The 24681-nt window shown below is 51.4% G+C and overlaps 1 protein-coding gene across 1 annotated transcript; it reads right to left on the reverse strand.

Annotated features, from left to right (window-relative positions):
- Positions 1 to 114: 114 nt before the first annotated feature.
- PIP4K2B (phosphatidylinositol-5-phosphate 4-kinase type 2 beta) lies at positions 115 to 24534 on the reverse strand. Its single transcript, XM_086478003.1, has 10 exons — positions 24358 to 24534; positions 14862 to 14959; positions 13120 to 13216; positions 9007 to 9159; positions 8090 to 8236; positions 7723 to 7761; positions 6219 to 6332; positions 5652 to 5910; positions 5156 to 5259; positions 115 to 4488 (listed from the first exon to the last, which is right to left on the reverse strand). Exons 1-10 carry the CDS (start codon positions 24532 to 24534, stop codon positions 4408 to 4410), a joined length of 1269 nt encoding a protein of 422 aa, XP_086334129.1. The 3' UTR covers positions 115 to 4407.
- Between the last annotated feature and the right edge of the window lie 147 nt (positions 24535 to 24681).

The following is a 24681-nucleotide window of genomic DNA, read 5'->3' on the forward strand; positions in this document are numbered from 1 at the left end:
CGCTATCACACAAGATACTCATTCCCAAGAGCAAGGAAAACCAGTAGTGGCTAATGTGGATACTGGAGAATGGCTCTGCAGAAGTAGGGGAAGGTGACAGGCAAACCCGACACAGGGGGGGAGAGGAGAGCTGATTTGTTTTCGGAGCTGTGGAAAGGAGGATCTGTTGTGGATGGGTTACACAGTGTGGCAAACCCAGGTTAGGACGCGCACACTGACTTCTGAAAGGTTTGTACCACCTCGGGGTTAAACACTTTGACCTCTGTGCAGCTTGGAGGGAGGCATCTAAAGACTGCATAGTAGTCACAGGATGGGAGGCAGCCGTCTGTCGAGGCGAAGACACAACCCCAACCCCTACCAAATGCGGCCCGTAACTACAACACAACCTCGCTCTGTGCCTTTCTCGGGCCAAGAGGCCAGTCCTCAGCTGAAGTCCCCGCTGCAGCAGCGCTCTGGAGGGGAAAGCAGGAGTTTCCTCCCAGAAAGGGAAAGCAGACTCAAGTGTTTTAGTGTTCCTGCCGATTATGATAATCCAATTCAAAGCCAGGACCCTACAGCCTCATTTCTACAGGAAATCTGGAGTCACCTACTACCCCAAAAGTTCTCCCTGTGATGAATTTCATCATCAGGGCTTTCATAATGAAAACCAGGTCAATCAGATGCGTGTACAAGACCAGAGGGAAGGATCCCACCGCTCCTCGCTGCGAGAAGGGAGCTCCTGCTGACGTCGCTCTTGCGCGTGGCGAACGCCAGGCCCTGACGCAACGGGCGGGTGCTGCCTGGTACCCCCACAACACGCGGCTCCTACACGTTCTCGAGTGGGTTTTATTGCACTATTGGAGCAGAACAGCACCCAAACTGTGACTCCGCACTCTGCCTTCCCTCTCCCACTCTTATTTACGCTGTAGGAGCTCTGTCAACAGGGAAGATGGAAGTTCTAGGTTCAAAGCAGTTTTTAGTTCTTAAATTTTGACAGATCAGGCCCACGTTCAGAAAAGAGAGACCCTCAGGACAGGCAGGACACGGCTCCTGCAGCTCACTTCTCACACGCACTCACCCTGCCTTGGGGCACTGGAGGGACACGCTGCACACTAATAAGCTTTTTTTTTTTTTCCTTTTCGAAACTCCAGTTGACCAAAGAATTGTGCTGCAGGATCTTGAGAAGTCCTGCGCTCTGACCAGGATCGGAGCGATCTGCCTACCTACTGCAGCGCTTTCAGCCGAGGGTGGGTTTCAGTCAAATGCACTTCAGTGTAAAGTGTTCCGCAGGGTACATGCTACAGACAGAAATATCTACATTCAGCAAACTAGAACTAAATTCACACCAGTAACAGACAACAAACTAGCACAAGCAGTTGTAAAACCAGAATTGAAAGGGCTGGGTTTTCCTTTTAAATACTTGAGTTAAAAAAAGTGACCTAAAACAAGATTTAAAAAAACAAAACAAAACAAAACAACAACAACAAAAAAACAAACCCAAAAGAAAAAGTCCCTTTTAAAAACAAATCAAATATTTGCAGCTTCACTTCTTATTCTGGTAATAAAAATACTGTCTAGAAACAAAAATTAGCATTTTTAACGTAATGCTACCTCTCAAAATGTAAACAATATACAAAATGCTTATGTTAAACAAAGTTACATACCTGGGTAATACATCATATTAAGTGAGAAAATTGCATTTAATTACTTTAATACACACAGTATGGCAACTTGACAGAAGTGGCAGAATTGGGGAAGTGCTAAAGTGAACAGAGTTTATGGGGCTTTTCATGTCACTTGAGCCAGAGACAGCCAATTTAGTTCTAGCAGGAGTTTGTCTGGAGTGGGAAAAGAAAATACAGTTAACTGCTCTTAAGCCCTTGGTATCCTGACTTCCGAAAAAAATACTGCTGCAGGAACTAACTGCATTTTCATTTCATGCCTGTTTATGAAACTCCGTGGATGAGCCTGTTGCTCCAAGCTATGCAAGCTTCATTCTCCTACTTTCTTTGGGTTGTTTGTTTTGTAGTGTCTCAGTGCAGGAGGTCTGCAGTTCACTAATTTCCTTCTCTTTTCCTCCCCCCTTTTTCTCTTCTGTTTTAAACAGGTGATTTAAAGATAAACCGTTTAAAAGGTACGAGCTAGTTTCCCAAAAGGAGAACGGCAGACTTACCAGGCCAAAGTTGCAGATTCAATGCAGATTTTTAAAACTGTCAAGAATAAAAAGTGATTGGGATTTAATTTCTAATTGATAGTAAACTTAAGTGCTTATTGTTTAAGAGAAAAGCGACCGACATAATGCCCACAAAACTAAGCCGATGATACCCTCTAAGTCCTCCCTTCTGTAAAGCATTCTCATAGCTGCATTTGTTTTGTGACTTTTCCAGCTACACACCTTAAGACATGAGACTCTTCAGCCTCCCAGACAACGGTGTGTTAGCCCCCACGTCACACAGAACAGGGACTGGACTACAGTGGCAGAAAAAATTTGTCCCATGTCAAAGGGAATGACCCACGAATGAGTAAAAAGATTCATATCCCATTACGACCCCGAATATTAACTTCTGATTTCTTAAAGACTCTATTTACAGTGCACTCTCACGGGCTGAAACTTTAGCCCCCTTTTGTCCCCTTCGAAGTTGAGACCTGTGGGATTCACAGCACGAATGTGGGTATGAACATAAAAAAAAAAAACCCCAAGCCCACATTCAGAATCCAGACCAGAGCTAGCGTTAGTCTAGGGAAATTACCAGGATGTGATGAGCACCAGTTATCTCTCAAAAGGACCAAATTCCACACAGCAAACTGTAGCACGCGTTACAGCACAGGACAGACATTCGAAACAGCTTATTCCCGAAACAAAGGCATATGTGAAAACAGTTTCAAGGCAGATAAGCAACATGTTTCAACTGCAAGAGGTTTGTTCAAAACTCTAAATCCGGCTTAAAAAGGAAATTAAAAAAAGAACCGAAGGATCTGTAACTGTTGTGCAGCAGAGCTAACGAAACCCAAAGCAAGTCTGACAAGCTTGGCTGTGAAAAATATTACAAGCATTCTGGAGACAAAACAGGACGTTATTCAGTCACGCAAATCAGTTCCAATTCCTTAGGGGGGGGAAAATAATCTGGCGCAAGTGTTCAAACATTTCCACTCCTTGACTGTCGCTCTAGAGAGGGGTATGGAGCAGAGAAGAGTAAAACCAATCACAGCTCAAGTCCTGAGTCCTCTTGAGCCGTGGAACTTGCTCCGCAGTCACAGCTCCCAGCACTCCCCACTGGTAGCGAGTCCAATTCCTTCGTGTGCAAGTCACATTGCCATTTAAAAAAACAAAACAAAAAAACCCAACAACTAACCAAAGAACCTCTGTCAGGAAACAGATTCAAGTACCTGTTGCAGATCGGGCAAGTAAGGAAGACTGAACATTAGCTAGATTAACACTGGCAGAACTGCGATGGGAAGCTGTAATCTAAGAGACACGGCAAGTCCTGACTGAGGTGAGACAGGGAAATGTTCCGGATAGTCGAGCACTATCCCATATCTACAGGTACAAAATGCCTTTTTTTTTTTTTTTCTTTTTTCTTTTATGAAATCTTCATAGCTGGCCAATTGAAAGCACAATGGGTCCGAGCACATTATTATCTGAGGTTGTTCAATGCCTCTACTACTTCTCACACTGTTGGGTTGTTTTTTTTTTTTCAGGTTCTACGAGTTACACCTTTTTAAGCGATCATCTTTGGTAGATGTTCATTTCCCTCATCTTTCTTGTAAATCAAGTGCAGTTACAAAAAAAGTTTGTTACTTAAATTAACCAAAAAATATAAAGTGTCCCAGTCTGAATTTACCTAAAGTTCAGCGACTCCTCCTTATCAGAGTAATATTTTCCGCCCTTGAAATGGTGAGCTATTTTCCTTCCAATTCCTACCAAGAGGGAAATAAAAGGGTTTGTACGTCTTTCTGGTAAAGACAGTCCAATAAAAAAAAAAAAAGTAGTAGTTTGTGGAATCAGGCACTGCTTCACTCCCACTGAACGCGATCTAGAGCGACCCCTTTTACGCAGTGCCACACATCATATCCCTATGGGATTCTCTCCATCAGAGAGGAGAAAACGTCATTAGAAAGAGCAGTGCTGAAACAATGCACTTTTCTTGTTTTAAAAAGCCCTCAAATCTACGTCTGGGCACTTCTGTAACATAAAAACCCACTTTTCCACCTGGGTCAAGTGGACTGTTGGAGGGTGCACCTAGAATTAGTTTTCTCTGAAGTCACGCAGTGCCACACACTCACTCTTGCACACGCACGCACACACACACACACACGCACATGCACACCCCACATGCTGCTACAGTGTCTGTTTTAGTGTCACAGGCTGCATTCTCTGTTTGGAAGTAGCCCCTCTTCTCTTCATCTCTCGCTGAAGGCTGAAGACGACTATGTCAGGATATTGGAGATAAATTCATTGAAGCGTTTAGAGTACTGCTCTGGGTTCACGGTGGAGATCTCTGCCCCAGCCTGCAAGGCAGAGAGGAGAGACAAGTCACAACACCTCCTCGAAGGGCAGACCCTGCAGCACTGCGAAGGGTGCAGGAGGGAGGACAGCAGGGAGCAATCATGGCAGCACAGCCTGTCTCTGCCGGGAAAGACCCACAACAACTTGCAAGTTCTAGGAAAAAACATCCAGAGAGGCCTAGAGAGCTCCCCAAGGAAACTGATTTTAGCTCCAGCTGGATCTTCTGCAGACCACCGAGTCAAAGCATTGGATTTGTTCCCTCATGGTTTAGAGGAGGTTTGGAAGGAGCATGAAAAACTCCATGTCCCGCTAACCTGGGCTTTTTTTCAAGCCCTTTTGGGAAGCTCAGGATTGCCGCCAGCGAAGAGGACTGGCCCCAGGAAGGGGGCAGGGTGGTATGTCTCCCTGCAGCCAGTCCTTTCCCGCCCTGTGAGGCTGTTGGTGTCACACCAGGGAAATCAAGCACCTCCCAAACTGGGACATAAACGCAAGTCACCTCCAACCAACCAGAGGGAAAGCCTTTCCAAGCCGGTCTGAGGGGACAGTAAGCGAGGGAAGAGCTGGTCTGGGGCACGGGATCGCTGGAGAATTTCACACATACACACACAGGCATGCAGGCCAAGCAGAAGCCCCAAAGTTCATCCTCCCTGCGGGTGGCCGGCTGCTTACCCCGTGTTTCACTGTTTTGGCAGCGTGTGCAGCTTTCTTCTTCGCATCATATGGCGTAAGAATGTCTATAATGGCCATGAAGTACACTTCCTTCTTGGGGGCACCTAGCAAGGCAAGAGAGTCGCTAGCACACCCTGCGCCGTGAGCAAGGCCCAGCTGCACCCCCCCCCTCCTGACGAAATACACGGCAGGTCTGTTTTGATGCAACTAGCAGAGAAAGCAAGGCAGCTGGAGGCTGGAGAGGAGCAGAGAGGAAGGACTGGAAACAGCACACCAGAGGCCCACACACGCTCTCAGCGTGCCCCTACTCTCCAAGCATCACTTCTACCCCCTTCCAACTCACACCATCCACAGCAAGCGACTGCACAGCAGAGACGCTTGGCAGGGTCTCTCTCGCTCTGCGGACGGTCCTCCCACTCCGTGCAGCCCAGCCAGGCCACAGGACACCCCCTCCGCCCTCCAGACCTTCCTCAGGGCAATATTCCACGCTACTCACTTTCGTGGCTTTTCATGGCGTAGACGTCGACCGAAGGATCGAACTCTCCAGGCCCAAAGAAGCGAGGGTAGTTGAGGAGATTGCCGGGGCTGTCAGGGGGTGTGCCATAGGAGGAAATGGGGTTGCCTCCGAGACCATCGTTCTCACACTCCTCGTCCTCTGCCCGATCCTCCACTTCCATCTCTTCCTGCTCTGCTCGGTCAACATCGTGGATCCCGACCAGCAAGCTGTAGTCCATAATCTTCAGCTGAGCTAAAAACTGGGAGAAAGCAACGAGTGAGAACAACAGCATCCACGTGGGATCAGAAACCCTCAGTCCTACCCTGGCAGCATCTCCCCAAACAGAAAGGGCTGCAGTGAGAGCTAAACCCTTATCAGACTCCAGAGAACCTGCACATGATCTCATATGCCCACTGCCATCAGCATAACCCTGACCCTATTTGCTTGACTGATCCAGGAACGATTTGCTTTTCAGTCAGATTTGCTGCTCTCCTTGAGCCAGAGGCCACAGTGAGGAGGATCCAGTCATGGGAGACGGAGGAAAAGCTGTCCCTGGGAAACTCTTACCTCCACGTCCCGCTTCAGCTTTTCAAGGAAGTTCTTTTTACTCTCTTCTCCAACATGCAGCTTCTGACCCTCATTCAAGAAGTCGTTGTCCTTGAACGTTGGTAGATCCTTGGCCTGCAATAAAAAGCCTGTGTCAGATTTTCCAAACCTCTGCTCCTTGGGGGAGGGCTGGTACACGGCTCCATCAGCCGTGTGTTGATTGCACAGACTCTGATCGAGTGTGGGGCTGCACCAGGATCTTTTGCCTGTTTGTAAGGTGAAGTGGCTCATCCTGTCCACTGAGTACGACAATGGCACCAGGCAGAGCCCAGCGGTTGTCAGTGAATCCACGTGCTGAGCTGTACCTGGGGGGAAACTGAAGGGAGACAGAGAGCAGCTCCGCTCTAAAGACTGCCGGGAAGATGTGCTGCAGGCTGAAAGCTTGGCAGCTGGGCTCCAGCCAGAGAAGGTCCAACCAGCTCCCAGAATAGAAAAGAAATGCATTTTGTTGGCTTCTGACTGCCGGGGGCAGGGAAGGGGTGGAAAAAAAAAAAAAAAAAAAAAAAAGAAAAGCTTCTCTCCCTAAAGGCTTGAGGAAAAAATTAAAACCACTGCTTTTGGAGCAATCTGCTTGCAGCATGCCCTGAGGATTTCTCAGGGATATGGAAGAACATACAACCCCTTTGTGCAACTGGGAATTAAATTATTTTCTTCTTAGAATGACATACGAGCGTGTGGTGGCTTTATATAGATCTACTATGAATGGTCTGAGACAAACTGCATAAGCAGAAAAAGCCAGGAATTAAACAGCCAGCAAGCTGGGGACGTTTGGGCACGATGAAGCCGTGCCTTGACGGCAGAGCAGTCTGTGTGAACGGGAGTTCCTCGGCTCACGCCAGAGATCTAACGTTAGGGCAGGCTGGAGCAGACTTACTCTGCAGCCCCAAACCTGAAAATCCCACATGCAAACGCAAAACATGGAGTACCATGAGTTACTGCTGTGATTTCAACAGGTTTTTTTCACGCCAGCGTCACAGCCAAAGTTTTGCAGGGGCAAGATTCTTAGTCCTCAGTTTCTCTAACGGCACCAGAAACCAAACTTCCAAATGTGCTGAGATACACCAGGAATCTGAGAGGAGCTGGTCTGGTTTATAAAAGCACCTGTGGCAAAAGCTAACTGCTGACCTGACTCAGTTTGGTACACAGGGAGCGCCATGAAGAACTCCCTCCATAAAGACACCGTTGCACTAACGTGGGGTTTGGTACTTGTGGGATTGTCCCCCGAGAAGTTGCCCCCACTCCTGACAGTGTCAACGTAACAGAGCAGGGCAGGGCAGCACCAGATCTGCACCACCTCTTCCTGAGCAGTTACTGGGCACAGCCTGAACGGCGGGACAGAAACAGGTCAGTCAGGGCTCATTTAACAGCCCCTGCTCAATACCCCTTTGGGAAAGGGAAGTCAGTTGGATCCCATCTGCTTCCAACCACCAGGAGGAAGGAAAGGCTGGCCAGGGATGATCCATACCTTCTCCTTGTCGCTTGCTTCCCTGGATACTGTTGAGCCCTGATAAAAGAATAAAGAAAAGAGCATTGCTGCATTATGTGTCATATTCCTGAAGAATGCATAGACACAATTTAATTCCTCCATGCAGAAAAATAGTGGAAATATTTTTAAAATCAGTGCTCAATCCCTTTTTCAGGCCCGAGACAGACGTACAGATCTACCTGGGGTAGTGCAGGCCACTTGGGAGAGGGGGATGGAACATCCGAGCCTCAAGTGAAGCCCCAACCAGAGCCCCCTAATGCCCTGGACAAAAAGCAAAGCCCAGGACCTTGTCAAGTAGGTGTCACAAAGACCAGCTCCCGCCCGTGACCGCCCTCCAAACCCTCACCTTCAGGTCGTATTTCCGGTGCACGGTCAGCCTGTGACTGAACACGTTCCTGGTGACCACCATGTAGGTTTCCACGCCGTCCACGGTGAGCCGGTACATGCCAAGGAACTGGGGCAGGAGGGTGTTCCCATGGCACTCCACTATGAACTGGAGGAGAGCGGGGAAGGGGAGGGCAGAGAAAGACAGTGCTGTCACACAAAACCGACCGCCGACAGGAGACAAGAAGGTGAGAGCGAAGCCTCCAGTTCCAGCCACCTGACACCGGCGTGAAAGGAAAGAGGGCTTGCAGAGGGCTCCTGGAGCCTCAAGAGCAGCAAGTTAGGGCACTGGAAGAACCTTCCCTCTCCGCCCGGAGCTGGGACAGAGCATCCCATTGCGTGTGCACGTCCCGCCTGCTGTAACAGGGTAGGTGCGCACGCCCGTCACCCCAGCTCAGCTCAGCGAGGCTGTTGTCGGCACGGGGTAACTTCATTCCTTGTGGTTGTGTGAGTGTATCCGAAAGCGAAGAGCAGATGGACTCGTGGATAGCGTGGACCAGAGCAGAACACCTCCAGCTGCCCCACTTTGCCCCCTCTTCCCTGCTGCACCTAACTGTCACCTCCCTGGTCCCTCTGGAAAGTCGAATTCAAAGGACTGAATCAGGAGCACGTTTCCAGCTCTCAGGCGCCAGCGATCCGTAATTCACTGATGTAAGGAACAGGGTGAGCTGCGAAGGGGCTCAGCACTGCAAAGAAACAGGCAGCTACGCCACGCTTGGCTCTCAGACGCTAAGGAACACCGTTTTCTTCTGCAAAAGCTATCTGCAAGCTCTGCCAGGTTGCACAGCGTAAATCCGAGCTCCAGCTCCCCAGGAAATCACACGATGCTCCCCAAGGCGTTTGCCACCTCCCCTCCCCAGGGTTCCAGACTCACCGTACCTGATGGTACTTCTTTAAGATGTTGTGCATCTCCGCTACATCCTCGCTTGACACTGCCTTAATGACAAACCTCCTGTCGTAGGTGGTGAGGAACCGGGCCCCACATCGGCCCTGGCTGTCGCTGTTCACTGGGGCGCTTCGCGTCACCGAGTTCTGAGGGAACCAGAACAAAGAAGTGGGGAGGAGAGACAGAAACTGCCGCCTCCCTGGAGAAGAAAGAACATCAGTCTTGGAAAGCAGGTAAGACGTGGGTGACCAGGGCCAGCTCCACAACCTGGCTCTGGAACAACAGACACCCCAGGGACTTTGTGCTCCACGTTCATAGCTGGGACAGTGTCCTGGGCAAGCTTCAGAGCCCATCTGCAAACACACTCCAGCCGTGACCGTTACAAAGCAAGCGTCCTCGAGTGCTCAGCTCCACTGACGTTAACCCAATTATTTAGAAGCCTGGACACGGAGTTTAGAGCTTTCATCCGGGCCTTCTATTTGTCTGCGTGTTTTACTCCAACACCTGGCATGCGCTTTTGAAAATGTTTTTTACTAAGGGGTTTTGAAAGAGGCAGTATACACAGGCCAAGACTTCTTAGCATTGCCTCCCGGGAATTTAAGAACAAGAAAGGGTATTTCCAAGATTTAAGGAAAAACAGAACAAAATGAATGAAACGGCCTGCCTTTTTTTCCCCATCAAAAAGCAGCCTAAACCGGCAAAAGTCTCATTGTTTGGGAATTCTTTACAGGTCATCCTGAAAACAAAAGCCACCCTCAGCCTCTGCTATTCTTACCATCGGACCAAAAAGATTGTGAGTATAAATAGGTTGGTTGTTCTTCCAACAACCGGCAGCATCTGTCTTCGTATCCTTGTCTCCATCCTTAGCAAGGAAACATTGCAGCTTCTTTTCATACTTGTAGCACAGTTGGAAAACCCCAACTGCAGAGCAGTTCCCTGAGCCACAACATGAGCTCTTCGTTCTGAGGCCTCTCCCCAGGCAGGGGGACTTGCTGTGAGCCTCACCCCACTGTTAAGAGCCACTGCTCTTCACACCTTCCAGGCTAAGCCAAGCAGGTCACCAGTCTCCTGCTTGTTTCCTCCATCCTTTCTCATCAACTGCCTTCCAACTCCACCAGCCCAGGGTGTTTGTTCAGAAGCCATTTTGTCAACCAACAGTACAGGCTCTCACAAGCATTTCCTTGCCGCTGGTGCAAGCAGATGGGGAGAGCTGAGAGCTGTGCTCTGAAACACAGCGGTACCGACACCTGGATAGGTCTTTAGCTCAAGGCAGATGTGGCCTTTAGGATCTCAAGGCCGGACAATGCATTTCATGATGGTTTTTTTTTTTTTTTTTAGCTGCTAGTTACACTGTTCTCTCCTTCCCTCAGCTCTCTGAAGAGCCGACAGCAGAGGGAGCCTGCTCTTCTGCAGCCGCAGACACCCAGGCAAGCAGAGCCTGCTGCGAAAGAAGGATTTACCATGTCACGCTGCAAGTGAGCCGAGAGGTTTCCTTTCAGAATGAAGCATTTAAAGCTTTTAAAACTTTAATGAAGCAGGGGAAAAACTCTACTCCTGCCAAAGGCTTCAGAAACCATCAGGAAAATAAAAGGCAAACAAAAAACCCCCTCGCTTCTTACTGACCTTTGCAAATCAGTCTGTGCTACGCAGTTTAATCACCCCTCACCTCAAAGCCACAGAGCTTTTCTTCTAGAGGAGATGGGAAGCAGAAACTGTGACCACATATGGACATTACTAAACTCACAGGCCTTCGGTTTACTTCGTTCCCTTCCTGTCACTCCCACCTCTTCCACAGTTCGGGGGCTATATTTAGCATTCTGGCTCGATTCCCACTCAAGCCATCACATTTTACCCACCTGAATTCAGCTCAATGAATGTTTTCTGCCTTCTGTTCTAGCTGGACACTTTTAAAGAGCCAGACTGCTCTACCTCAGAAATGGGAGCAGCAATGCTTCAGAGCAACAGGTAAGTGTAAATGATAAACCAGGTATTGAGAACGAACAAGATGGTGAGCGCTTCTATGTACGTTACTTCACGTGGTTCTCATAATTTCTTAAAAGAAACTGAGAAAAAAAAAAAAATCTAGAATATACTATAGCAGATGGACTGGGAGAAAAAATAAGGAGCTAATGACTTCACTGCACGCAAGTACGTTGAAGGGTACAGAGGAAGCCAGCACACAAATTCGTTCCCTGCTACAGCCAGCCCCAGGGGCAGGGTGTTGCTGGCCAAGCAGTCTCCTCAAGAGCCACACAGAGCCCGGCATGAGCTACTGTCAGCGGACCAGGTGGCCATGGCACTGCTTCTCCTGGCAAAACGCCACCACTGCCTCGAGAACAGGCCTGACGGTGGGAGGGAAAAAATAAACTTCATAATCTAAAGGCATGTGCTCAAGAAAAGCATGGACTGAGCAGCCCTGTCCTGAATATAAGAGATCTTCCATCACCAGCAGGAGAGATGTGTGTGCAGCTCGTGGCTCACAGGTCATTCCAAGGCCCTGAGCACACGCAGGCACCACGAACGCCACCTGCCTCCTAACGCCGGGCTCAGCTCTGTCTCCGGCAGCAGAGGGGCAGTTGCCCAGCAGCATTTACTGTTCCTCCTGGGGATGGCCGGCCCCTTGCAGAAGAAAAGCAAAGAGGACTGTCAGTTCTGCTCGGAAAACGCGTCTCGCTTTGAGCCAACACCCTCAGAGCGCCCTGCGTGCCTGAGAACAGGCAGCAGAGCAGGATGGAGCCCGGCAGCCAGGAGAGAGGCAACTGAGGCAGTGACACAAAGCAGCAAAAAGCCCTGACCACCAGTCCCGGTATCCTCAGGAGGTCATCCCTTCTCACAGAGGGACCAGCGTGCTCCCCGCTGGGTCTGGGGACAAGAGGCAGAGGATGGGATGCAGGTGCTACACATCTGCTCCCTGCCCCATCCCACATGAGAGCAGAAACTGGATCAAGTAGATCCAGTGCCTCACCAGTGCAATAAACCACACAGCTGGAGTAAGAAAACAGATCTCTTCATTATATTAACCTTGAAACAGGGTGAGATCGGGCAATAATCTCGATACAATCAGGGAAAATTTTGACTCGCCTGGGGAGGGCGTATACACAGACGTACGCGGACATGGGCACACACACACTGCAGAAGGAAGCAGTGTGGCGGGACGAGCGGGAACAGCTCTGCTCCCATCTCATCCCGCCCCTCCAGCGGCAGCAGGGAGCACGTGAAGCAAGAAACGGAGAGAGGAGCAAGCAGCTCGCGCCACTCCCCCACAGCCCCAGCGCTAACGTGCCTCTCTGGGCTGGCGGACTGCAGCGAGCAGTTCAGTCGAAGCCCTTGACCAGTCGGTGCTGGAGCCCTGCCAGCCTTTATCAACCGCAGCGGAGCGCCGAAGATACCGGGTTTAATCACCTAACGCTCGGCCTGCCAAAGGCCACGCAGCTATCAAAGCCGCCCTCTTTTCTGCACTGGCTTTTCCCTCATTGAAGAGGTCTCTAAGCTGCCCGCTGCTACACATCTCCTGCCGGCATCAGACCAAGAGCTGCGTGTGGAGGGGTGGCCCTGCTCTAGCAGCAAGACTTGTGACATCTCTCTTTCACTGGATTTAAGCCCAGAAGTATTAATACAAGAAAACGCCTCTCCCTTCCAAGGCAAGTCCGAGCCTCCGGCCTCGGGGACGCATCCCAAAGCAGCAGCCACCTTGACAAACCCAGTTCAACAGCACCAGTGCTTGGCACGCACACTTGGTTAAAGCAGCGCCCGAATCCGTAAAAACACGACAGACTCATTCTCCTTGCAGATGTTCTGCACTAGATCATTGTTATCCTCCAGCTCCTGCCTGTCTGCAACCATCTGCTCCCTCTTATTTCACGCCTAGACTGTAAGCTCTCTGGAGCAGGGACCATCTTTTCATTCAGCAATTGCCCAGTGCTTGGCACAGCAAGATCTACTCCACGGCTGTGGGCCCTCAGGGTTATGGTAAAACCATTCACACCAGGATTATGAACCCATAAAAACTGACCACGCAAGAAAGCTGATATTGTAATTGCTCTGCCAGCTTGGTTATTCTGTCCTGGGGAAAGGTGTCAGGAGGGCAGGGAGAGAAGAGACAGTACCTGGTAGTCTTGGTCGTCAATCCCAAATCTTTCTCGGAGGTTTCGGAACACCAGTGGACAATATTCCTTAAATTTAAAGCGACTTGGCAAGTTTTCCCTAGGGCAAAGCAGAAAAGATATTCTTGTGCAATGATCAGCTTGTGAAATCAAACTCAATTCTTCTCCCACTTCACTGCTAATCCCCCAGGATATCCAAGCCCCCTCCTACCTACAAGGGCCCTATTCTGCAAGCATTTACCCTCATCAGGGCAGCTTGTTTCTTTGGATGCCTACAAAAGTAAGCTGTTCATAGAAACGCTTGCAGGATCCAGCTTTTGAGTAACAGGCTCTTTGGATGCATGTGTCTTACAGAACAATCTCCCCTGTCACAAGCACAGATCTGACAGCATCATTTTGCTCTTTCCTCTTCCTTTGTCGCTTTGTTCCGTTCAGCAACGCAGCTGCCCCCTGCAACACACTGTTACTGTTTAAGATGAAAAGCTGGAGGAAAGCCGGGAGGGGTGTGGGGGGGGGCCCTCCGATTTCAGATCAGATCAGATCACTCGTGCGTCAAAAGAAAGGTCAACACACGGCAAACCATCTCACCCAGAATGCAAAGGAGAGGGAGTGAATCAGCTCCAGTCTGGCATGTTCCAGACCAGTCCCAACCGCTACAGAGCGAGCTTTGCTGCCAGACCTCGCCAGTTGGGAACGGGGCCTCCCCAGAGCACAGTACAGCGGACAAGACGACGTTCCCCGTCGCTGAGGGATCCTGCATCTACTCCCTACTGGAGCTCTTATCCTGCCCAGAGGGAAGAAGCGGAGAGGATGGTCCTGCTTGGACACAGTGGGAGATTCTGCCAGCTCATTCTCAATGAGAATCCCTCGCACCAATACGTGGGAAACTAAAATCTATGTAGGAGAAGAGGGAAGAGCAGATACTGCAAATTGTAGGTGCCAGAGAAGACAAACTTTCGAATCACACTCCCACTCTCAAAAGCTGATCCATGTGAAACTTAGTGAAAACGAAGCACTGATCAGGGAGAGCTGCAGACCTGCACACACCCAGACCCAGGGCGGAGAACACGGCTCTGAGCACCAGTCCCACCCGTGGCTTTAAAGGGCTTCTAAAACCTGATCTTTTGGGCAAAGGACAAGGGGGTACAAACCCCATGGGCCAGGGGTATAAGGCAGCTTCACAGCTGTCTCCTCCGAACAGTCTCACAGAGACAAAGAACCGAGGAGGTCACAGACAGCAAACTCCTGCCCTCTCCTCCATGGTCTGGGGATGTGGGTTCTGCTGGTCAGGGCAGGACACCCAGGCAGGGCACAGCAGGAACCAGGAGACAGTCCTGCATCAGCCTGGTGCATGCCCAAGACGTGCAGCAAACGCCAGCCCTAGGGGCTTTGGACAAGCCACACTTTGTGAACTGTAAAATAGTGTCTTCTCCCCAGCCTGGTGAACATCTATGTGTAACTAACTTTGCAGTAGTGCCACTTCTGAGCCTGGCCTGACCAGACTTCCCATCACTCAAAGGACATAAACCAAACCACAAGACAGCATCTCAGTGACAGACTGACTCCCTGCTGTGTCTTGTTGAGTGGTCTGGGCACGGCACAGACTCGGGCATGTGGCCAGCCAGGCCAGAGCCTCTTGATGTTAAAATGGGGAGCAAACCAAAAGGCCTTTACCACGGCGGCCGTTTCCTCACAGCAAAGAGCTCTAATTACAGAGACAAACAAGTTGGGAAGCACCTACTTACTTGTTGAATAGATGATTGTCCACCTTAATCTTACTGTAGGCTTTAAAGTCATCAGGCATTAACATGACAGGGACAGGAACATTGCTGAGTTCATTGATCTAAAAGAGAAAGGAAAAGGAGACTCAAACCCCAGGTCCCACTGCCCTGCAGGTCCTGTCACTGGACTTACAGGGACGCCGAATACCCAGGAAGCTGGATTTGAAGCAATATAACCCATCAGACTTTCAGAGCAACTTGCTGCACGGAGGGAACCTGGAGAACACCGTGGTGACAAGCCACAGAAGCATCTCATTCAACCACGTGGCGAGTGTTCCCAAGCCAGCCTCGGCTCTTTCATCTGCTCACCTTCCACCGATCATCCAAGACACAGCTTAGAATCGAGACAAACCTACAGGCCAAGAAATAGCAGATTTTATGTCTTAAATGAACCACCTTTGCCTTTATTTAAGAAATGTTGCATCAGCCAATTTCTTAACTAGTTCTCACTGTTACAAATCACAGATGACCGAAGCCTTCAGCATGGCCAGCCAGAACAGACTCCGGGTAGCTTCGGTGCGGCACAGCACAGCTGCCCTGTGGATGCCGTTTCTGTGCTTGCTGTCTCCTCTCGCTCTTATCCCACCTTCTCTGAAGGGATGAGTCACTCCACTAGATTGTTTTTGCTCCTTAGTCATGTGTGGCAGCCACAGGAACACAGGGAAGCAGAAGAATGAATGTTCAGCTACTATTGTACAGACAGGCTGATGCCAGAGCACCCAGCAGTGAAGGCATTAGTAGCGTAAAACAAAACAACAACAAAAATCCCCCTCTGGACTATCTCTGGCCACCCTGCTCCAGACAAGCCCAGGCACTGACAAGGCTGTGCCAGCGTTCAAGAGCAGGTCAAGAGGCGGCACGTTTCGGAGCTGCCTTTTCTGAGGACGGCCCCAGTGTCGTTCCTTCACGCAGACTTCACAGGAGTCACACCGGTCCCATCTAACTGAACTGCTATTACCGTGCTGGATTTAGGAAGCAAATTTCATTACAACTCCATTCCCATAATTACTGTGCCCAGCAGGTAACGCTGGAGAGAAGCGGACAACACTGGCAACAGCGGGGTTTGGCTAGGAGTCAGGCCTGGGGTCTGTTCCCAACACCAAAATCGCAGGCAGGGCAAGTGACAGCGACTTCCAGCACGCCTGGAAAGCACACAGCATTTCCCTGCTGACCGGGAACAGGGTCCAAGCTGTCAGCCTAAGGAAATGGACTCCAGCTCTGGGATTCCCCCTTCCTTGCGTGCAACAGGACACACAATACTGTCCAAATAGCTGCTGCCACGTCTCCTCCAAGGAGATGGAGATGAAAGGAAGCGTGATGGAGCCATTCTGCAGCGGGATCTGTGGCACAGTTCAACTCTGCAAGGACCAAGGAGGTCCCAGCTCTGGAGACGTGCAGCGAGCTGTCTAATTATATGAGCAAGCCTTTGATGAGGTACATATTTTTCACATCCTTTCTCCATCATTACCAGCGAAAAAACAGACCAGATTTAACAAACGTCAGACTGGAAGAAAGACACATACACGCTGCAAAGAGAAAAGATGACTATTTTCAGAGACAGCCATCCCACACAACAGATAAGCAGAAAGTAAACCGGCTACTGCTCCGTTAAGAGCAGAGATGGTGCTCTTTAAAGCCCTGCCTGTATTTACTTTCTAGCAGCACCGAGGAGCATTAAGCACTCCCATGAAGCGCTTTGGGATGTATGGAGAGAAATTCCTGCACAGAGGAATGAATAAATAATGTCATAGGCCTCCCATCACTTGTAATCACAGCGGAGCAGGGAGGCCGGTAACCCCCGGCTTAAGCTAAAGGCTCAATCCTGCACTGAGCCGCTCCTCCAGGCGCAGCGAGAGGAGAGGAAAGGCAAGAGGAGCACAGGTGAGGGAGGATCTCCCAGATCCTGCAGGAGCTGGGAGCTGGATCAGACAGCCCCAGGCAGCGATCTCCCCTCAGGGTGAAGAGAAAACCGCTAATTCTGTATCAACACAGAGGCGCTGCCTCCAGCCACTAATTATTGCTGTCTAACAGGAGGGGAAGCCCGACAGCACAGCTCCTTCGACACGCCTGTTCTCAGCCCTCTTCTTGGCGGTGGGTAAGGCACAAACAAGCTATTATCAGCTTGTTCCAGAGTGGAGGAAGGGTGCTGACGGCTGAGAGGGAACAGCGATTTGGAGATTGTCTCCTCCCTGCTAGAAATTCAGACACAAACGTTAGCAAAGCGAGATGTCAAGACGTCTCTGGATGTCCTCATTTCTGCCAAAGCAGAAACCTCAAAGCAAACGTGGTACCTGTTGCAACCCTCCTGACTGGCAGAAATGGTGCGCCAGGATACCTCGGCTCATTGAAAAGATGCCCCGACTCTTCCAAGATACAACAGCCTGACAACAGCCCAAAAAAAAAAAAAATCCCCCCTGCAGCAGCCTTTCCCCTCTTTCATACAGCAGAGCTTTCTGGATGCTTTGGGATTCCAGCTCCGGAGGAGATGGGAGAAGGAAGGGATTTGTGCTGAGGACTAGAATCGCTGCCAAAGAGCTGAAGTGGCTATTTCTGGCCCCGGCACTGACAGCCTGCCCTCCGCCGCCCAAGGCAGCTCCTGGTCAGATTGCTACTGGGCCTTTGTTCCCGACACCAGTCTGAAAGCAAACACGGGTTTGGTTAGCGATTTTGGGGTTGGTTTGATTGTTTTTTAAGCAAGAGGGACGCGCACTGCTTGCTCCCACAGTAACTCCCGTGCTCGACGTTTCCCTCAGGATCCCAAAGGGAGAGGACCGAAAAGCCCTCACGCTGCCTGGGAAAAGGGATATCCCAAACCCTCCCTTCCCGTAGTACAATCCTCAGCATCCCTCGCCCCTTTCTAAGGATGATCAGGCCAGGTCACTGGCAACACTAGGAGACCTTGCCCAAAGGAAAGCAGAAGCTCTACAGGGATCCTCTCCCGGGCTTCTCATGGTGGAATCTGAGCAGCCTCCGAGAGCAACGTGACTAACGCCTGGCACATGTTTGCTCTCTCGCCTTCTCCCCAGGGAGAGGCGTGTAGCAGGAGATTATATATAGCAGCGTGTGTGTCGCTGGTGTATTTATGCTACAGAAGGCAAGGTCAGAGCAAGGTGCCCAGCAATGAGGTGCCCAGCAACCCCCGGCTCCTGGGGAGCCCGTTCCCACGGCTCTGACCCGCCTGTCTCCCCCAAAGAGATGTCACCCAGCTGCAGAAAGTTTGCCTGTACCTGGATCTTTGGTGATCTCTGGGGCTGGGCACAAGATGGACAGCGAGATCTTGGCCATGGTTCTTTGTTCGGGAAGAGGCAGCTGCAGAGAGCAGAGGTGCAGCAGCAGAGAGCACCGCAGTCACACACCTCGGTCCCTCACCGCCGGGGTCACGGGCTATTTTGAGAAGCACAGCAACCGCGAAGAGCAGGTCCGTGCTGTGCAGCAGACTCTGCCTGGGGTATTTCCACACCTCCACTACAAAGGCTTTAGAGGTCCCCAGAGCGGAAAAAGTTAAGAATGGCTAATGTAGAGCACAAGCTCTTCCGATCAGGGATCTGCCTCCAGACCCAGCATGATGCTGGTTTTCTGTAACTCATCCAGCTTTTTTAGACCTAATCTGCTTTTGAATCCTCTTGAAAATAAGCCCATGTTTTTGCACAGTCCTCTTACACCAGGAGTTTTCTATTCCTCCCCTGGCTAGAAAACACAGACAACCTCACAGGGACCAGGCCAGGCTGAAAGTGCCATTAAGAAGCGCATTTTGCCACTTCCACCTGCATTTTGCAGAAAGATGCAAGACGCTGGCGCTGCCCCTCCCCAGGTCAGAGTCAGCGTGAATGGCACGTGCCCGTCAGCCTCACAAAAGGCCCAGACAGGCACCAGGCTCGGAGGCTCTCAGCTGAGCCCAGAGGATTTAAAAACCAAGACACATTTTAGACAAGCCAACTGACACCTTCACAAGGCAACAGCAAGGGCACCAAGAGAGAGACGCTTCCCAACCCTCTGCCGGTTTCACCAGATTCTGAGGACGAAGCAGCGATTCCCCAAGCAAGGCAAGCAGCCCCGTGTGTCCAGAGGCCACCCCAGCAAAGAGAGGGGTACGACAGCAGATTGCCCGGCGTGTCAAAACAGCCACAAGCCCAGCCAGAGCGGCAGAGGGAAAAGGCAGCCAAGACCAGGGCTTGGGGCAGCAGCAGGTGACAGCGGGAAGACCCTCCTCTCTCCAAAGCCACAACCGCCACCCTCCTCCTCCCTTCGCCCAGCAGCCAGAGGAACAGCAAGCTCAGCTCCGCTGCTTCTCCAGCTCCCTGGCTAGCAGCTCTCCCCTTCCCCCCGCAGGAGTGGCCGGGCCCTTCAGCCCCAGTCAGCAGATTTCATTTTTGCCTACGCCGCTGAGAAGTTTACAGCCAACCCCTGGCCTTACACGGCTGGAAAAATACCACCTCCCTTCTGTCTGTTAAGCTTTGATTTCCTGGTCACTTCAATTCTTGAGCCACACCAGTCAGTATGACGCTGGGTTGATCTTTAGGTGATAATTTGTCTCCCCCACCAAAGCCAATTCTTTTTTCAATAAAAGACACATCAATATTCTGTGTCATTCAGGGACAGCTGTTGGAACGAACGGGCCAGGCATAATTTTGTTTCAAAACCTGACTGTAGCCTCAAAGTGGCAATTACCATTAGTAAATTGATGGGAAAATGCAATTTGTTTACTAACAAGATCCAGATGATGGAGTGTGTGAGTCTACTCTCTAGGATTCTTTACAACAGGAATTTGCTCAGGAAAATAAAAATACTTTGTTCTTCTCAAGGCCTTTCAATCAGGCATCTCAAAATACTTTGCAAGCACTAGTTAAACTTCGTAATACTCTGGGGAAGTAGGTAAAAGACACACAGCAAAATCACTTTAGCATGGAGATGAACCCACATCTGCAGCAAAACTTTGCTGCTGCTTAACACAATACAGCAACTGGGCAACGCTTTGAGGGAAAAAAAAAAATGAAATACAGTTTTCCATGAATTAGAGCATGATTAATCAGCATCCAAGCTAACAAAACCCCCATGCGATGCTACGGAAGCATGAATCTTGTAGTCAATAATTTCTATCACTGCTCCGGGGCCAGCAGCGTGCTTTAAGGCGAAAAAACCCCCGCATTCCCTAGTGACAGCGAACCCACCTCTTCCCGAACCAAGTACTTTGAAGCCTGCTGGAAAGGACTCCAGTGTCCTGACACAGCTGCAGCCGCAGCACAGGCAGAGGAATCGGTCAGCGCTGCCCCGCCGACGCAGGGCACGGCCTCAGGACCACTGGGAAGCATCCGTCCTCCCAGGCCGCTTGCAGGCAAGCGGAGCTGTCGCTTCCCCTGGTTCAAGCAAAAGCTGGGGACTGGAGAGGTTAAACGACCTACCCTTGGCCACACGAGTCAGTGGCAGAGCGGGCAACCGAGCCCCACGTTCCTTGCTCAACTCCCCAGGAAAACTTTCTTTTCTCCCCACGCCCCAAGAAGAACAGGGGCTCCCGGAACCTCTATTTTAACAGGAGGTCCCAGGACAAGAAGGTTCAGAGGCACCAGCCTCGATCATTAACACGGACTATCACCGCCATATGCTGCGCTCTCCAGAGGTCAATTAGAGCCGCAGCAGACAGCGAGTGTTGGAAAGGACAAATCCATGCTGCTTACCCCGTGCCAGTACCAATTTATAGGACTTCAACATTTGATATGTGGCAGATGCTGCTCTGGCTAGAATTAACATGGCAACACCAAAAACAACACTGCAGAGAAGGGAGAAGCGTGCTGTAAATCCCAATTTTGCTGTTTCACTGGAATACTAAATAGCTGCGTTTTGTACTGGCTGGCACTGCTCCTAAAGGTCCTAGGAGATCGGCTGGAGCTTCAGCCAGTAATCGGAGCCTCTGGAGCGCAGGAGGCTGCCTCGGGCAAGATCCACGCAGCCAACAGAGGAGATCTACCCATTTCCACAAAAATGGGGTTTGTTTATGCCTACCCCCTGCCCCTGCCAACATCCACAGAGCTCCAGGGATCGTTTCCAGTTGACGAACTGCCACCGAGAGAAGCATCATCGCAGCCTGCGTGAACTTGACTGTTCATTTAACAAACAGACGCAAGAGTTCCTCCTCCAACAACCCCCAAAACTCACTGGGATCCCAGTGCCTGGTAGAATCAGCACCTTACAACCGTTTCTATGGTTTCCAGAGCATCACACAACACTGCCGTGTTCATCTTGCTGTTCGGTGCGAGATGGCTTCTCCCTTCCAGAACCATCACAACTTTCCCTCCGCCGCTGGCGAGCTCCCACGCGCGGGGAACTCCGGCCAGGGCGGGGAGCAACACGCACGTAACCAGCCGCGAGGAGCCGCATCTCCTCGTCCAACGCCACGACAACAGCGGTCGCCAGCAAAGCTTCCCCAGAACCATCTCCCCGTTCGCTGAATCTTACAGGGCCTTCCAGAAAACTCAGAAATCAAGGGCGAGCCTCTGTGACTCCACTTCTACCTGCACGAGTTCTCCCCTCCCCTCCATGGTTTTCTAGCTCAAAATTTAGCTGCTGGACTAATACCACCCACGTTTGGCCCTGCTTACACCAGCCACAGCCCCACCCCGGTACCGAGTCACTCGGTTTAAGCGCTGATTGGGGACCACCAGGACAGCCAAGGCCCAGCTCACTTTTTAAACAAAAATGCTCCAAACTGGTGTTCCAGAAACCAGTTCCTGTTCTTGGTGTGCTAACATCACCGCTCCCGATCCTCTCCAGACCCATCACTGCCTGCATTCACACCAGCTGCTCACAAGCTTGTTTAAACACGAGGCAGGGCCGAACTGCTGCCAGACTTGGTTAATGGACCCAAGGGAATTTCTTCAGTCAACAGAAATGGTGGATTGCATAAAATGGTTGTTTGTTTGATTTGTCCATGAAAAAGTTCATCTCAAACGCAAGTATTTTTGACAGAATCTTCCTGGCACAGCCTCATGTTTTGCACCGATGGCAGTTTTCTCCTCCTCCTACTGCAGGGATCCCAAGGCAGGGCTCCACAGACACAGCCAAGAGATTCATCCCTTGTAAAACCACGGTCCAGGAGCCGAACGTTAAACAACCCCCCCAAAAGATTTCTAACAAAGTCCAGAGGTGCTCCTGAAAATACTCCTCCACTGTCCAGACCCCTCTGCTGGAAGCACACAAGCAACCTCATTTCCCACACAACCAGGGCACCAACATCATCTCCCAAACGCAGACCGGGATGAGCAGCTGCTCGTGTGTGGAGCAAACAAAGCCACCTCAGCTCGCAGCCTGCTCTGCAGCACGGTCACACCAGCCACCAGCCCTCCCAGGCACTCACGAGGCTCGCCCGAACGCAGGCTGGCATCGGTGGCAGAGAGGTGGAGGAAAATGAAGTACCAAGAACTTGTTGGGAAATCCTGGATGCCCGGCCAAGGGTGAGGAGGTCGCAGCTGAAATATTCTAATCCCCTCCCCAGCTCCCAGTCCTCCTTTCTGGCAGCAATTTCTTCATAACCCACACCCGATATAATCCCATTACTAGCTTAGCGTTCCCACAGAACTGTCAGCTTGCCTTCTTCCCTTTGCCTAAATATTTCACAGCCAAGTGCTCTACAAGTTACATTGGCCTGATCCAGTGCCTAAAAAGTTGCCAGATTCCTAATACCCAGAAAGCTACCAAAAAAAGAAAGGAAAATAATAAAAAAAAAAGCTCTAATTGCCACCAAGCAACAACTGACCCTAAGAGGCCCCAATTGAAACTCAGCAGAATCTCACCCATTTCCATTTCTTCACGGCTCCTAATAGAACCACTGATCAAAGCCTGATTAAATTCATTATCCTGCTTCCTGGGCAAGGCTCTGAGCAGCAAGCACTTGGATCATCCTTTGACTCAGAAAGGCAGCACTGTGTCGAACTACATTTAGAAGCTTTCACTCCATCATCAGACAAGCTAGAAATGAAATTCTATGGGGGTTTTTGTGTGTGTGTGTGTGTTATTTGCTTCTGCAAAAATTAAGCCTAAATCCCTTTCACTCTCTAGGAAACATCCACTAATCCACCAGAGAAATAGGTGTCTCTGAGCCCTAAAAGCATATTAATTTAGGAAGGGATGAGGTTTCTGAATTCTCTGACCACCTGAATATTCTCCTAGAACAGCTTCCATTACCCACATCCAAGAGAGAGCAATCAATCCTTTCCAGCACAAGATTTGTGCCTGCCATCACAGACGGGGAAGAAGTTTCCAGAGAAAAACAAAGATAGTCTTAGGAACCTCCGAAGGAGATGGATTAAAGAGCTGAGCCATCACAGACGTTTCCTAAGGACCCTCTCCCAGCTCCCTCCTAAGACTTGTACCAGACACCACCCAGAGAAACTGAGGCCAAGCCCAGGGGACATGCATGGCCTGAGTTCTGGTAGCTGAAGCCTAAAGTCAGAGGGAGTCAAGGTTGGACAGATGGGGCCAAAAGACCCTTTTGTATTTGGGGATGGAGATGAGAGACATCTCATCCATTCTCATACAGCCAACCGAGGAACAGGGCTGTCACTGTGTATGCGGGACCTCTGGGTGGTGACATGTGGGAGTCCCCTCACCGTAACGGGGCCATAGGGAGTGCCCTGAGTGACAAAGCCAGGGCTTGTGACAGGGGACAGCGCTGTAGGCGTCAAATAAGCGTCCTCAGGGCCTCCAGTGCCAGGCAGGGGGTGTGCCACGGCAACCCTACACAAAGGGACACAAACTGAAATGGCATCGCTCCCCCTCCCCAGTCCTGGGGGGAAAAAACAAAAAGATAAAATAAACAAGTGTTGGGGAAGAGGTGTTGGGGAAAAGGACACAGGCAGATGGGTGGGTGTGAGGGGGCTGGCATGCTCTGGCAAAGAGACATGTCTAGCAGGAGAGAAGCCTGATGCCACCCCAGGCATGAGGAAGGCGATGTCTGGGAGGGACACCCTGACCCAGGGGGGTACCCAAACTGCCCAGAGATGTGGATGCTCTGGGGCAGGAGCCCCAGCTCCAGGAGAAAGGCATCACCAGGGGCAGAAAGACAGAGGCGGGAAGGAGCAGACCCCGCGGAGAGCCTCCTCACAGGGCGGGCACCGGGAGGATGAGCCGTCCTGACCCAGGGCTGCCCTGGGAGTGGGAATCCAGGGAAGGCCCCGGATTAGCGATGGGATGCCAGGGGGGAGGGAAGGCTGCGATTTGAGGGGAAAGGGGGTGTGGAGGTCAGAGCCCGATCCGGGGGCGGCGAGGACCCTGGTCTGGGCAGGGCGGGAAAAGGCCCTGCCTGAGGGAAGGGCCCGATCCCGGGGAGGGGGGGGCGCTCGGTGAGGGGAAAGGCCCGGTCTGAGGGGGATGAGGGCCCCGTCCCGAGGGGCTGGTGAGGGCCCAGACCCGGGGGGGAGGAGGACCGCGGCTGAGGGGGCGGGGAGGGCCCGCTGCGGGCCGCGCTCACCGTGTGGTTGGCCCCCCACATGAGGACGCTGAGCAGCGGCTCCGAGGCCCGGAACAGCTTCACCTTCTGGCACACGAAGTGTTTCTTCTTGGTCTTGGTCTTGCTGGCGCTGAGGGCCGAGCCCAGCGCCGCCCCGACGCCCCCCGCCGACGAGCCCCCCGCGCAGTTCGAGGCCATGGCGGACCCGGACCGGCAGCGGCACCGGGAGCCGGACCGAACCCCCTCCCCCGGGCTCCCCCACCCCCCTACCAGCGCCTCCGCATGGTTCCGCCCGGCCCGGCACACGCCCCCCCACTCCCCTCCCGCAGTGGTACCGCCCGCCCC

The sequence above is a fragment of the Leptosomus discolor genome, chromosome 25 (assembly GCF_034619465.1).
Source record: "Leptosomus discolor isolate bLepDis1 chromosome 25, bLepDis1.hap2, whole genome shotgun sequence".
Classification (NCBI taxonomy): Eukaryota; Metazoa; Chordata; class Aves; order Leptosomiformes; family Leptosomidae; genus Leptosomus; species Leptosomus discolor.